Genomic DNA, 14598 nt, shown 5'->3' on the forward strand with positions numbered 1-14598 from the left:
TTCACATACGCTGCTACTATTCTGTTTATTATCTATTATCTTGTGACTGCACTTGATGAAACGTTCAAAGTTCTTGAAATGTTCTGTATTGACTGACCTTCATGTCTTACCTCAATTACCTCGACTCAATTAGTACACATTTCACGTTAAGGTTGTTGTATTCTGTGCATGTGACGAATAACATTTGATTTTAATCCCACTTTGTAAAAATACAATGTGAAGAAATCCAAGGGGTATGAATACTTCTGCAAGGCACTGTATATGTGAATCAAACTTTGACATAATAGTTTTATGTAGCATGATCTTTAATTGCATGATATACTGTTTTCCCATTGTTAAGATGGAGAGAAAATCCCAAACTGCTCTGTGGAGATCCTGACAGAGAATGCAATGTCTAGAGCCTCTGATGTTGAAAAGATTTTACTCAGCCTACCTCCATCCATCAAGACGTTCCCTGTTTGGATTTCGTATGGACGTGTAACTGGTCAAAAGTAGGCTTACAATTATTTCATTATATCATAAAATACTGTATTGATATATAGTGTATTGGTAATAATAAATGTAATGGTTTAATATTAATAAAATTAAAGCTTTCAGATCAATCTAGAAGGGACATTTACAGAGATGACTAAAGAATTGAAAGCATACCCTCATCTGACGGTCACTCCACCACTGCTGTTGAAGGATTTAGGAGTGAATGGGCCACGTCTCGTCCTTTTGAAAGAAGGTAGAATACTGGGCCTTGTGCTAACTAGTTCCAGTCTTGGTACAATGTATCATTAATTAATATATATATATAAAATATTTGAGCTTAATATGTTTATGAATTCTCACATACCACTCTACCACACACAAAACATCCTATACTTCTATTTCAGGGTGTTCACTCGTTGTTGCGTAGGCCTATGCAAATGAATAGATAAGGTTAGAAAGTTTAATAGTCGCATGTACAGGTTTGCAGATGTAATTACAGGGTACAGTGAAAATCTTAATCCCCGAGCTCCAACAATGCAGGCAATTTGACCATGAAGGCCTGATTTCACATAGTCTCCTCTGAACAGTTGATGTTGAGATGTGTCTTTTACTTGAACTCTGAAGCATTTATTTGGGCTGCAATTTCTGAGGCCAGTAACTCTAATGAACTTATCCTCTGCAGTAGAGGTAACTCTAGGTCTTCCATTCCTGTGGCGGTCATCATGAGAGACAGTTTCATTATAGCGCTTGATGGTTTTGTGACAGCACTTGGAAGAAACTTTAAAAGTTCTTGAAATGTTCTGTATTGACTGACCTTCATGTCTTAAAGTAATGATGGACTCTCGTTTCTCTTTGCTTATTTGAGCTGTTCTTGCCATCTTTTTGTAATCCGTGATTGTCAGGAGCCCCTGCCCCACACAGCTTTGTCCAACCCGCTGAATTGGTCCTCCAGTTTATCCCTGTACTTGTATTTCACCATCTTAATCGATCTGCGTAGGTCGTACTTGTACTGTTTAAACAAACTATTGCCCCTGGTCACCTTGCTATGTTTATAGAGATTCTGCTTATAAACACGGCAAGGTGACCAGGGACAATAGTTTGGTTAAACAGGTTTCCCCACAAGGCTGCCATCAATCCATGGTTTTTGATCTTGAAAGACACTATCGGTATCACATCTATGCATTTTTTAATGAATCTTAGTCAGCGTATTCATTGATGTTATCGCTAGAGGCCACCCGGTACATATTCCAGTCCATGTAATCAAAACAGTGTTGGAGCATGGATTCTGATTGGTCGGACCAGCGTTGTACAGACCTGACCACCAGAACTTCCCTCTTGCGTCTTTGTTTGTAGGCGGGGAGAAGCAAAATGGAGTCATAGCCAGATTTGTCGAAAGGAGGACGAGAGAGGGCCTCATACCCATGTCAAAAAGGCATGTAGCAGTGGTTAAGCATTGAATTTTCCGAAAGTTAAACAGTCAATGAGTTGCTAAATAATTCAGGAACACGGTCCGTAAATTCCTTTTGTTAAAGTCCCCCGTGATAATGAACACTGCCTCTGGGTATGCAGTCTCCAGTTTGTTCAGGGACCAATAAAGATCTTTGAGAGCATTTTTGGTGTCAGCTTGGGGCGGGGTGTACACAGCCATAGCGATAATCCCTGAGAACTCTCTTGGAAGGTGAAATGGCCGATAATTAATGGCCAAGTTTTCCAAGTCGGGAGGGCAGAAGCTCGCCAGTTCCTGTACATTTTCTGAGTATGTTGCAGAATCTGATGTCCCGATGGAAGGAGATCCTCGCTCTGAGTTCATCAAGTTTATTCATTAACGATTGAGCATTGGTGAGTAATATGCTCGGTAATGGAGGACAGGTCGCCAGGCGTTTTAATCTAAACTAAGACCCTCTCCCCCACGTCTGCCTCTCGCCTCTGCTTCCTTCTCTCCGGTACGACTCTCAGGCAGCCCGAAGTCTCATCAAAGAGGCCAGTTAAATTTTTCCTGCCGTCTCAGGGAATTCCCGGAAGGTCGGGTGGACAGTGAATACCTAGCAATTCAGATTTTAATAGTTCTACCCGGGTGTATGAAGCAATGCACAAAATAAACAGATTAAGAACATTTGAGAAAACACTATCAAAAACATTTAAAAAGTAGAAACCTGCGATGTTTTATAGGAGCTCGAGGCAAGGCACCCTACGTCAGCGCCAGCTTAGCCAAAAATACCATCTTAGCCAAGAGTACCGCTTAGATGTAAAGTTCCCTATTGAGGGGACTAGCGTGGTTCTGGTACTGGTTCCAACTGCCATTTTAGATTAGAAATCGATCTGTGGACACGAGATCAAAATTCATGCTTGCATTCAGCGATAGTACTAGTTCTCACGGACTCAGGAGTATATCTCTTCCGCCTGTGTGACACCACTTGAAGCTGGATGTCCTGTCTACCATTTCATTCGTTCTTCCGTCTGTCCATCAACTCTTGGCTAAACGCTACGTCACAGCTACTGACAAAGCACATGCCTGCCATCCTTACATCGTAGAGCAGCAGGAGAGTGTGGTAGCACATTCAAAGATCGATTTATAGCTAACTTTATCAAAGTTAACCCACTGTTCCTAGGCCATCATTGAAAATAAGAATTTGTTCTTAACTGACTTGCCTAGTAAAATAAAGGTAATCTAAAATAATTCAGAGATTTTATTTATACAAAAAACACTTTCTGTTTGTCATAGATGGACAAGATTAATATGAGATTAAACGGAAGTTCCTAACAAGTTCAGGAAGCCAAGCTAGAGCCCTGTTCTCAAGGTTGGGGGCAGAAGTTTTGAATCAAGAGAGCCTTTAGAAAATATGGACATTTTCTCTAACACCGAACATAAAAGTATGTATTTTACAGTTAAGGAAGGTGAAATCTTATAGTTAATAGTTTTATAATATGATTGTACGAGGCCTATAATTAGAAAGCATATAATTTCAAGCCTTTTATTCATACAGTTTGTTGAATAGGAAATGCGTCATATAAAATATTTGAAAGGTGAGATATTAATCTTTCATGGAGTATGCAGCATTGCTAGTTCTTTTTATGGACCTCTCATGATAAATAATTACTTTTGGGATTACATTTTAGATGACGTCTCACAGGTTAGTGCCTTCATCAGACAGCAAAATATGATACATTGCATTTACAGTTAGGAGTTTGTTTATCACATGCTTGTTATGGAAGTGTGTATTTTGTTTATTTTATGAGAATATTAATGTTTTTACGGGAATAATTGCTTATGGTGTTTTGTGATTTTAATTGCTAGCCTATTGTTGCCATTTAAAGTGGTTTTTATGAGAAATACCTGTTTGTTTTTTTAAACAAATGCCTCTCCCTGACAGATAACCTTGGTGTTTACATCGGTAAACAAAAAGGATCTCCTCAGGATATCAAGGTTTTTGATTGCTTAGCTGGGAAATGCAAAACATTTAATGTGGACGAGTTGGCTCATGAGTGAGTATTTATAATCTGAAAACTAGTTGAACATTCAATTTAAGATCATAAGGCACTTCACAATTACTGGTGGGCTGTTCATGAACAAGGATAACATAGATAATTATTTAAATTAATGGACTGAACTATCATCTCCTTTATGTCACTTAATTGCTATGTTACTATCATTTTCTCTCCAGAATGAGAGACACCAGGAGTGACCAGACATTCATGACCAGCAGGACACCAGAAGAGGCCATACTGGTAATTAATGATAGATTACATTTGCATCTATTTCTGCTGTTGTATTTCTGCTACTGCTATGGCTCAAATGATGGAGATGTAGGCAAACACCAAGGAGCAGCACATGGTCTTACAGATACAGTTAAGTCGGAAGTTTACATACACCTTAGCCAAATACATTTAAACTCAGTTTTTCACAATTCCTGACATTTAATCCTAGTAACAATTCCCTGTCTTCGGTCAGTTAGGAGCACCACTTTATTTTAAAAACGTGAAATGTCAGAATAATAGTAGAGTGATTTATTTCAGCTTTTATTTCTTTCATCACATTCCCAGTGGGTCAGAAGTTTACATACACTCAATTAGTATTTGGTAGCATTGCCTTTAAATTGTTTAACTTGGGTCAAACGTTTCGGGTAGCCTTCCACAAGATTCCCACAATAAGTTGGGTGAATTTTGGCCCATTCCTCCTGACAGAGCTGGTGTAACTGAGTCAGGTTTGTTGGCCTCCTTGCTCGCACACGCTTTTTCAGTTCTGACCTCAGATTTTCTATAGGATTGAGGTCAGGGCTTTGTGACGGCCGCTCCAATACCTTGACTTTGTTGTCCTTAATCCATTTTGCCACAAATTTGGAAGTATGCTTGGGGTCATTGTCCATTTGGAAGACCCATTTGTGACCAAGCTTTAACTTCCTGACTGATGTCTTGAGATGTTGCTTCAATATATCCACATAATTTTCTTTGCTAATGATGCCATCTATTTTGTGAAGTGCACCAGTCCCTCCTGCTACTTCCAAAGCATACCCACAACATGATGCTGCCACCCCCGTGCTTCACGGTTGGGATGGTGTTCTCTGGCTTGCAAGCCTCCCCTTTTTCCTCCAAACATAACAATGCTCATTATGGCCAAACAGTTTTATTTTTGTTTCATCAGACCAGAGGACATTTCTCCAAAATGTACGATCTTTGTCCCCATGTGCAGTTGCAAACCGTAGTCTGTCTTTTTTATGCTGGTTTTGGAGCAGTGGCTTCTTCCTTGCTGAGCGGCCTTTCAGGTAATGTCGGTAAAGGACTCGTTAACAATATAGATACCTTTGTACCTGTTTCCTCCAGCATCTTCAAAAGGTCCTTTGCTGTTGTTCTGGGATTGATTTACACTTTTCACACCAAAGTACGTTCATCTCCAGGAGACAGAACGCGTCTCCTTCCTGAGGGGTATGACGGCTGTGTGATCTCATGGTGTTTATACTTGCGTATTATTGTTTGTACAGATGAACGTGGTATCTTCAAGCATTTGTAAATTGCTCCCAAGGATGAATCAGACTTGTGGAGGTCTACAATTTTTATTTTTAGGTCTTGGCTGATTTCTTTTGACTTTCCCATGATGTCAAGCAAAGAGGCACTGAGTTTGAAGGTAGGCCTTGAAATACATCCACAGGTACACCTCTAATTGACTCAAATGATGCCAATTAGCCTATCAGAAGCTTCTAAAGCCATGACATAATTTTCTGGAAATTTCCACGCTGTTTAAAGGCACAGTCAATTTAGTGTATGTAAACTTCTGACCCACTGGAATTGTGATACAGTGATAAGTGAAATAAGGGCCGCGGCTTTTGTGGAGCGATGGGTAACGATGCTTCGTGGGTGTCAGTTGTTGATGTGTGCAGAGGGTCCCTGGTTCGCACCCGGGTATGGGCGACGGGATGGTCTAAAGTTATACTGTTACATAAACTTCCGACTTAAACTGTAGATACCTTGAATGATAAAGATGATAACCAAAAACGATCCATGTTGATGTAACAAAGTTATACAATATAATAGTTAGATTATCTCCTCTGTTTTGTTATAGCTAAATAATACTTCTCCATCCAACCTTTTAGGTGCTAGTGGATTCAAGCTCCTCCATGAATGAGACATGCTATGATTCCGATGACAACATGACACGGTTGGATGCTGTTAAACAGCTCTTTGATAACTTTGCAACTAGAAGCATGGCGTACAATTTTCATCATGTCATTGGCTTGGTGAAGTTTGACTCATCAGTTAAAACTCTCCACACATTTACAGAGAATTTGGAGACCTTTAAGGTAAATATATTTTATAATTTTATGAAGGCAAAATGGCAAATTGGTTAAACTCTCCTCTGTGGTTTGCCGCTTGCATCTATACAGAACAAAAATATAAATGCAACATGCAACAATTTCAAAGATTTTACTGAGTTACAGTTAATATAAGGAAATCAGTCAATTGAAATAAAAACATTTATAAGTCACACCAGATACTGACTGGTTTTCTGATCCACACCCTTTTTTTTTTTTTTTTTTTTACAGTTGAATATTTGTATTCCATAGATTAGGGCCTAATGAATTTATTTCAATTGACTAATTTCCAAATCCTTGAAATTGTCGCATGTTGAATTTATATTTTTGTTCAGTATACAAACATCACATAATATTAGCATTTTAAGTCAACATTTTTGGCACTTACAGGAACACGTACACAATCTGGAGGCCAATGGATGCACTGTGCTGTATGATGCCTTGAAACGTGGCATGTCTCAACTGAAACAAGTTGGAGAGCAATTTCCAGACTGCAGACTTCGCATCATATGTCTCACAGATGGGAATGATGATGGGTAAATACAACAAACATTTAAGCGTGCAACACAGTCATTACAATATATTTGTGCATGGACAGTGCCCATTTTGATGTTACATTCAATGCATTAACACAAAGATATGGTTCAATTGGGAATTGATTTGCTAAAAACATTATCCATAGGTCAATGACTGAACCAGATGCTGTCACAACCAAACTGATGAGCCTGAACATTGTTGTTGATGCCATCATTGTTGGAAAGGTGGACAACAACATGCTGAATGGAATCAGCAATGCAACAGGTACTGTATAATGTCTAAGAAGGACAAGTGTGTTTTGCATCAGAAGTGAGTATTACAGAATATTGTAATATTATTGATTTGATTTGATTTATTTAACCTTTATTTTGACAGATGAGCCTTGTATACACATCAATACACTAAAAGCAAGTTTCAAAGTTTATTCGCCACACACATAGGATACAACTGGTGTAAAATAGTACACCTTGAGAGCTCTTTCCCAACAATGCAATGATAATAATAATATACTGTAGATAATAATAGAAAATAGAATAAAAACTTTGATGTGAGTTAGAAACACGAGAATGCAAGTATATACAGGTTCTTGCCAGTACCTTATTCATGTGCAGGGGTACAGGAGTGGCTGCAAAACACAATCATAGAAAACAAACATATTCTTCAGTAGAAAACTTCTCAATCAGCCTTTAGAATTTGCCAAGAGGCACCATTTCAGAGCTCGAGCTTGGCATAAATAATTAGATAAATTTTTATGTGATTTGAAGAATAACATATACTTGGTTTTAACTGCGTTAAGTACCAATTTCAGTTCAACAAAGGCTTTCTACAATGCAATGAAGGCAGATTGAAGCTCTGAAAGAGCCTGGTGTCGTCTGCATACAGATGTATGATTTTTTTGTTTGTTGCATAGACCTACTTTGCTTACATAAACAGTAAAAAGAACAGGAAAAAAATCGATCCATGTGTCAAATGACTGTATTTCACAGTATACAGTGTATTCGGGAAGTATTCAGACCCCTTGACTTTTTCCACATTTTGTTATTCAAAAATGGAATACATAGTTGTCCCCCCCTCATCAATCTACACACAATATGCCATAATCAAAAAGCAAAACAATTTGTTGCACATTTATACAAAAAAAACCTGGATACATATTAAGTCTTACATCTTAAGTATTCAGACCCTTTACTCAGTACTTTGTTGAAGCACCTTTGGCAGTGATTACAGCCTTGAGTCTTCTTGGGTATGACACTACAAGCTTGGCACACCTATATTTGGGGAGTTTCTCCCATTCTTCTCTGCAGATCCTCTCAAGCTCTGTCAGGTTGGATGGGGAGCGTCGCTGCACAGCATTTTCAGGACTCTCCAGAGATGTTCAATCAGGTTCAGTTCCGGGCTCGAGCTGGGCCACTCAAGGACATTCAGTGACGTGTCCCGAAGCCACTCCTGCATTGTCTTGGCTGTGTGCTTAGGGTAGTTGTCCTGTTGGAAGGTGAAACTTCGCCCCAGTCGGAGGTCCTGGGCGCTCTGGAGCAGATTTTCAGCAAGAATCCCTCTGTACTTTGCTCCGTTCATCATTCCCTCAATCCTGACTAGTCTCCCATTCCCTGCCGCTGAAAAACATCCCCACAGCATGATGCTGTCACCACCATACTTCACCGTAGGGATGGTATTGGCCCGGTGATGAGTGGTGCCTGGTTTCCTCCAGACATGACTCTTGGCATTCAGACCAAAGAGTTCAATCTTGGTTTCATCAGACCAGAGAATCTTGTTTCTCATAGTCTGAGAGTCCTTCAGTTGCCTTTTGACAAACTCTAAGCGGGCTGTCACTCTACCATAACTTTCTGGAAGGTTCTCCCATCTCCACAGTGGAACTCTGGAGCTCTGTCAGAATGACCATTGGGTTCTTGGTCACCTCTCTGACCAAGGCCCTTCTCCCCCGAATGCTCAGTTTGGCTGGCCGGACAGCTCTAGGAAGAGTCTTTTTTATTCTAAACTTCTTCCTTTTAAGAATGATGGAGGCCACTATGTTCTTGGGGACCTTCAATGCTGCAGACAAGTTTTGGTACCCTTCCCGTGATTTGTGTCTTGACAAAATCCTGACTCGGAGCTCTACGGACAATTCCTTCAACCTCATGGCTTGTTTTTTGCTCTGACATGCACAGGTGTGTGCCTTTCCAAATCATCATGTCCAATCAATTTAATTTACCACAGGTGGACTCCAGTCAAGTTGTAGAAACATCTCAAGGCTTTGAATACTTATGTGAAGGTATTTCTGTTTTTATTTTTAATACATTTGCAAAAATGTCAAAATCTGTTTTTGCTTTGTCATTATGGGGTATTGTGTGTAGATTGAGTGCGACACAAGTATTTAATCCATTTTAGAATAAAACTGTAATGTAACAAATTGTGGAAAAAGTTAAGGGGTCTGAATACTTTCCGAATGCACTGCACAACACTGCAACTCTTTCTCTTCAGCCTGCTCAAAAGCCAGCACCCCATTTCAAAGCTGTTTGCAGCTATTTTTCGCCTTAATTTCTTTTTCCCTGCCAGGGGCCAAAACAACACATTTCTCTTGCAAAATGCATCAACTCCATCACATCTTAAAGTTACTGTCACAAAATAAATCACCTTATCAAAACAGTAACAATTGTCACCAAATGAGAATATTTATTTAGCAAAATCAAAAAACTAGATCGCTGCATCAAAACCATTTGTCATCAAATGACCATTTATTACATAATGGTTCAACAAATACTAACTGTAAACATCAATAAACCATATTTTTTCTATGAAAAAGTTGGTAATACAGTTCTTCTACAATGATTTCTTTGGAACAACGTTGTCGATTTTCAAAGCAGAGTCCACAAGACAGAACTCTGTGGCCTTTTGCAAAACAACATTTTTTTTAAATGTAGTTGCCTTCTCAAAACGTAAATACATTCATCAACCCTATATTATACCATCAGAATTGCAAATACATTCATCAAAAGAACATGACTGCCTACAAAAATATTAACTCAACCATACTTATCTCAACTAAGCTGACAAAACAAAAAGTTAGTTTGTCTTGTAATATCCCAGTTGATCAATATATATTTGTTGCAGTTACTAAATCATGATGATCAAAACTTGATATACAAAAATACAACTATCAAAAGGTGCAGAATTATGGGTAATTACTCTTCTTTTATGCATATTTCACCAAACAATTTCATACACGTGAAAAATCTAATATTATTCCTGATTAAAAAAAATAAAAAAAAGATAAGCAGATTGTGTGCTGGATTCATTCACTGGTATCATCACAATCCAACTCCATGTATTCAATACATAGTTTTGTAGACGTTTCCAGTGGCGCACATAAACACACCCCACAATAGAAATAAGTGAACTGATATGAATGTATAGACCTCAATTCACACCAAAGCAAAGCTCTGTAATGTTGGGGATGATGATTTAGGAGAAACCTATTTCTTTAACTGCATTGTTGGTTACGGGCTTGTAAGTAAGCATTTCACGGTAAGGTCTGTTGTATTCTGCGCATGTGACAAAGTTTGATTTGATTTTGATCTCTGCAATGTTAGAGATAATCATAGAAATTAGACAGTCCCCGTGCCTTAGCTCTTTTCCTATATTCTACCTGTTTATGGCCTAGTTAAAGCAATTTACAATATTCTGCAGTAGTATTGGTAGGTCCCTCCAGTAACCACGAGCACAACTGTTCCTTGATTTTAACTGGTGGTTTATTCTGTAGTTTTAGTGAGAATTATCACCTTCCGTGAGAACTCATTGGCTGCTTATTCCTGGCATGAATTCACGCTTCATCCTTAATTATTATAACGTTACCATCGTAACATACACGCTTCAACCTTTATGAACTACACCTGAAGACATTAAAAACCTAGCTAACACAGCGTGGGATTGCCTTCACTCCAAAAGTGTGTTGCTACGATAATAATCCCCGTTACAACCGTTTTTAGCCATGTAGTTCCGATTGTTTTACCATTTCCCCCGCATAGCGAACACATAAACAATTCAAACGAAAAACAACGACATCGACTGACAGGTTAATTGTCAGTTACAGTATTTACTGATTGCCGGAAACAGTGAACCCATTTGCAACTGTTTCACTTCTGATTAAAACAAAATGTTGGTATTCTGTGAACAAAACACATTACAGTGAATTTTGTATTCATTGATGGCATTTGTATTTAAAGTTTTGCTAAAGGTGGTCTATGATATGCAAGTTAGGTACAAAGGAAAGAACACTATCAGAAGTTCTGTAAAAGTATTTGAGCATTTGATCATTGCTGTTCTGCTATAAATACATTTCAACACAGATCCCATTTTCTAGAAATTAACTGTACTGACTTGTGTATGCTGAAGTAGTCTCAAATACTAAAGCAGGAAGAATAAACATATTAAAATAATAATTAAACTACATTTGATACAGTTGGAATTGAGGTGTTCCGTGCTGTATATTGTAATGCTGTAAATGTGACAAAATACAGTAATATTGAAAGTAGGTCTAATTCCAAAAATGAAACAGTGAAGAAATTTTCAAAGTACAAATGTGACTGAACTTCTGTAAACAAAATTGTATGAAAGAAGTGACTGACACGACTTTTCAATTTAATTTGTGTTGATTTAGCTGGCAATTTAAAACATAAATATGATCTACTGTATAAACCATGGAAAACAAAACAACTGTATTTATGGACTTTTTGTGAGGTTAATAGTTATGCAAAGAGAGTTTACATGTTGATGGTAAAGACATTACATCATGGGAGTAATTCTTATTAACTGTGAAAAAATGATTTTGTTTTGTTTGACATGGTTTAGATTTTTGTGTCTTGTGTAAAGAGTTGTGTCTTCTGTTTTTGCAAAAGGTGTTTTGTGATAGTTGTCTACTGTTTTGCAAAAAAGTGCTTAGCATTTGCATTTAGTGTGAAAACAATGAGAAATGACTAACTATTGTGCAAAAAAGTTACTGTTTGGCCTTGTGGATCCCAGTTTCGCTCACAGTGTTCAAGCAATCTAGAAAAACTGTAAGAGGACACAGCAGACTAGTCTACTAAAATGTGATGTGTTTTTTGAGACACTACATAACAATGTCCCATATATTTGCATCAAGTAATAACAATGAAGCAACTGAATCCACTTCATCGATGTCTTCCTGTAGGAGGGTGTTGTTTTAAACCAGAGACGAGTAAAGCTGGTCTGAAGCTCTTTGAAATGGAAACTGTTCTGTCTTTGGAGATGAGGAAGCTGAAGAAGAAATTGGATCCATCCTACATTAAGAACGAGGTACGATCTATTAAATGAAATCTATTCAATAAGTATATAAATGTTTCCATTTATTTTAAATTAATTAAGTGATCCATATTTAGTATGGATGTTAAAGTCACTGTCCAGTGAAAATCTCATTTTTAAAGGTGCAATGTGCTGAAATCGCTAAAATTCTAATAGTTTGCCTAATTTCAGTTTGAGACAAAACAAGCAGTCATTGTGTAAGGAATTTCAGTTTGAGACAAAACAAGCAGTCATTGTGTAAGGAATCATTGTACCATCTAAACCGCTTTGAAATATATTTTCCATAACCAGAAATATTGTATTTTCAGGTGTTTGAAGCTTGTATACAAAAAGGAAACTTAAGAATTTGAAGCATAGAAATAGCGCACATGGAACAAACCTTCCACTTCTTAGACTTGCTTTCAATAGAATGACAGATATATAACTCACATTTATATTTGAATTTGGTCGGGTTGCCCAAAAATTGACATTGCACATATTCTGTTTGCTCATTCCCAAATAATGTTGTTGTCCTTTACTTGTAGTTATGGCCAAAGCATAAATGAGAGAGAACCCACTCAGTGAAACCCAATCTCAATTGTTTTTTTTTGTTTTTACAAACTGTTTCCAAAAATGCTTGAAATTTGCCTGGAGAATGACATCATCCTCGTTGGCCGGGACAGGCCCGTCTGTGATTGGGCCAGCAGCGTTTTTTTTAAATTTATTTTGATTAATTCTCCAGTGGGAAGAAGGAGACTAACATACTACCCAAACCGCAGGCGTGCGTCCTCGTGCACCATCGCACGCAAGTTGATGTTTCAAGTTTCCACAGCTGTCTCAAGTTTTGAGGGAGCGTACATTTGGTATGCTGACTGCAGAAATGTCCACCAGACTGTTGCCAGAGAATGTAACGTTAATTTCTCTACCTAAAGCCGCCTCCAACGTCGTTTTAGAGAATTTAGCAGGACGTCCAAATCGGCCTCACAACCACAGACCACGTCAGCCCAGGACCTCCAGATCCGGCTACTTCACCTGCGGGATCGTATGAGGGGGCTCTGAGGAGTATTTCTGTCTGTAATAAAGTCCCTTTATGGGGAAAAACTCATTCTGGTTGGCTGGGCCTGGCTCCCAAGTGGGTGGGCCTTTGCGTTCCCATGGCTACGCCCTTGCCTAGTAATGTGAAATCCATAGAATAGGGCCTAATGAATTTATTTAAAATTTGCTGATTTCTTATATGAACTGTATCTTAGTAAAATCTTTGAAATTGTCATGATGCATTTATATTTTTGTTCAGTATAATTAGAATTTCCAAGTGTGTATGCGTGTCTAATTGTCTGAGCTGGCAAAACAGTTTTTTTTAATTTACCAATTTACTCTCACACCACTGTTATTTCCACTCAGGCTAAGCAGGAGCACAGTAAAATACTGATTTTTAACTCCATTATACTTTTTTGGAAAGACATCTATTAAATTATATACTGTAATTAATTTTAGGTTAATATTTCATAGAAATCTGGAACACTGGACAGATACTTTAATAAACTTTTTATTTGATTTAAATATGGAAGTTAATGCCATTGATATAAAACAAATTGTACTGAACAATGCTCATTTGCCTGTACAGAGCATTCTAGTTGCTCTCTTCGCCAACCGAGGTTATGACGAGAAGCCAGAGGTTGCTCTGCCAAGTCAACTAAACGATAAAGTGACCTTAACAGAGAAGTAAGTGATGTTCCTATACCAGAATTTCAAGAGGCATATACAGTGGGGCAAAAAAGTATTTAGTCAGCCACCAATTGTGCAAGTTCTCCCACTTAAAAAGATGAGAGAGGCCTGTAATTTTCATCATGGGTACACTTCAACTATGACAGACAAAATGAGGAAAAAAAATCCAGACAATCACACTGTAGGATTTTTAATGCATTTATTTGCAAATAATGGTGGAAAATAAGTATTTGGTCACCTACAAACAAGCAAGATTTCTGGCTCTCACAGACCTGTAACTTCTTCTTTAAGAGGCTCCTCTGTCCTCCACTCTTTACCTGTATTAATGGCACCTGTTTTAACTTGTTATCTGTATAAAAGACACCTGTCCACAACCTCATACAGTCACACTCCAAACTCCACTATGGCCAAGACCAAAGAGCTGTCAAATGACACCAGAAACAAAATTGTAGACCTGCTGGGAAGACTGTATCTGCAATAGGTAAGCAGCTTGGTTTGAAGAAATCAACTGTGGGAGCAATTATTAGGAATTGAAAGACATACAAGACTACTGATAATCTCCCTCGATCTGGGGCTCCACGCAAGATCTCACCCCGTGGGGTCAAAATGATCACAAGAACGGTGAGCAAAAATCCCAGAACCACATGGGGGGACCTAGTGAATGACCTGCAGAGAGCTGGGACCAAAGTAGCAAAGCCTACCATCAGTAACACACTACGCCGCCAGAGACTCAAATCCTGCAGTGCCAGACGTGTCCCCCTGC

The 14598-nt window shown here is 38.3% G+C and overlaps 1 protein-coding gene across 6 annotated transcripts in view; it reads left to right on the forward strand.

Annotated features, from left to right (window-relative positions):
- Positions 1–14598, forward strand: part of LOC135555798 (uncharacterized) — a 67174-nt gene that overhangs the window by 37479 nt on the left and 15097 nt on the right. For all 6 annotated transcript variants that reach the window (XM_064988536.1, XM_064988556.1, XM_064988563.1 and 3 more), the window contains 9 exons: positions 341–491; positions 591–727; positions 3846–3957; positions 4137–4200; positions 6060–6266; positions 6669–6814; positions 6961–7079; positions 12001–12125; positions 13735–13832. In XM_064988536.1, the coding sequence (XP_064844608.1) occupies positions 341–491; positions 591–727; positions 3846–3957; positions 4137–4200; positions 6060–6266; positions 6669–6814; positions 6961–7079; positions 12001–12125; positions 13735–13832 (1159 nt within the window). The remainder of the gene's footprint in view (positions 1–340; positions 492–590; positions 728–3845; positions 3958–4136; positions 4201–6059; positions 6267–6668; positions 6815–6960; positions 7080–12000; positions 12126–13734; positions 13833–14598) is intronic.

Source organism: Oncorhynchus masou, chromosome 2 (assembly GCF_036934945.1).
Source record: "Oncorhynchus masou masou isolate Uvic2021 chromosome 2, UVic_Omas_1.1, whole genome shotgun sequence".
NCBI classification, from domain to species: Eukaryota; Metazoa; Chordata; class Actinopteri; order Salmoniformes; family Salmonidae; genus Oncorhynchus; species Oncorhynchus masou.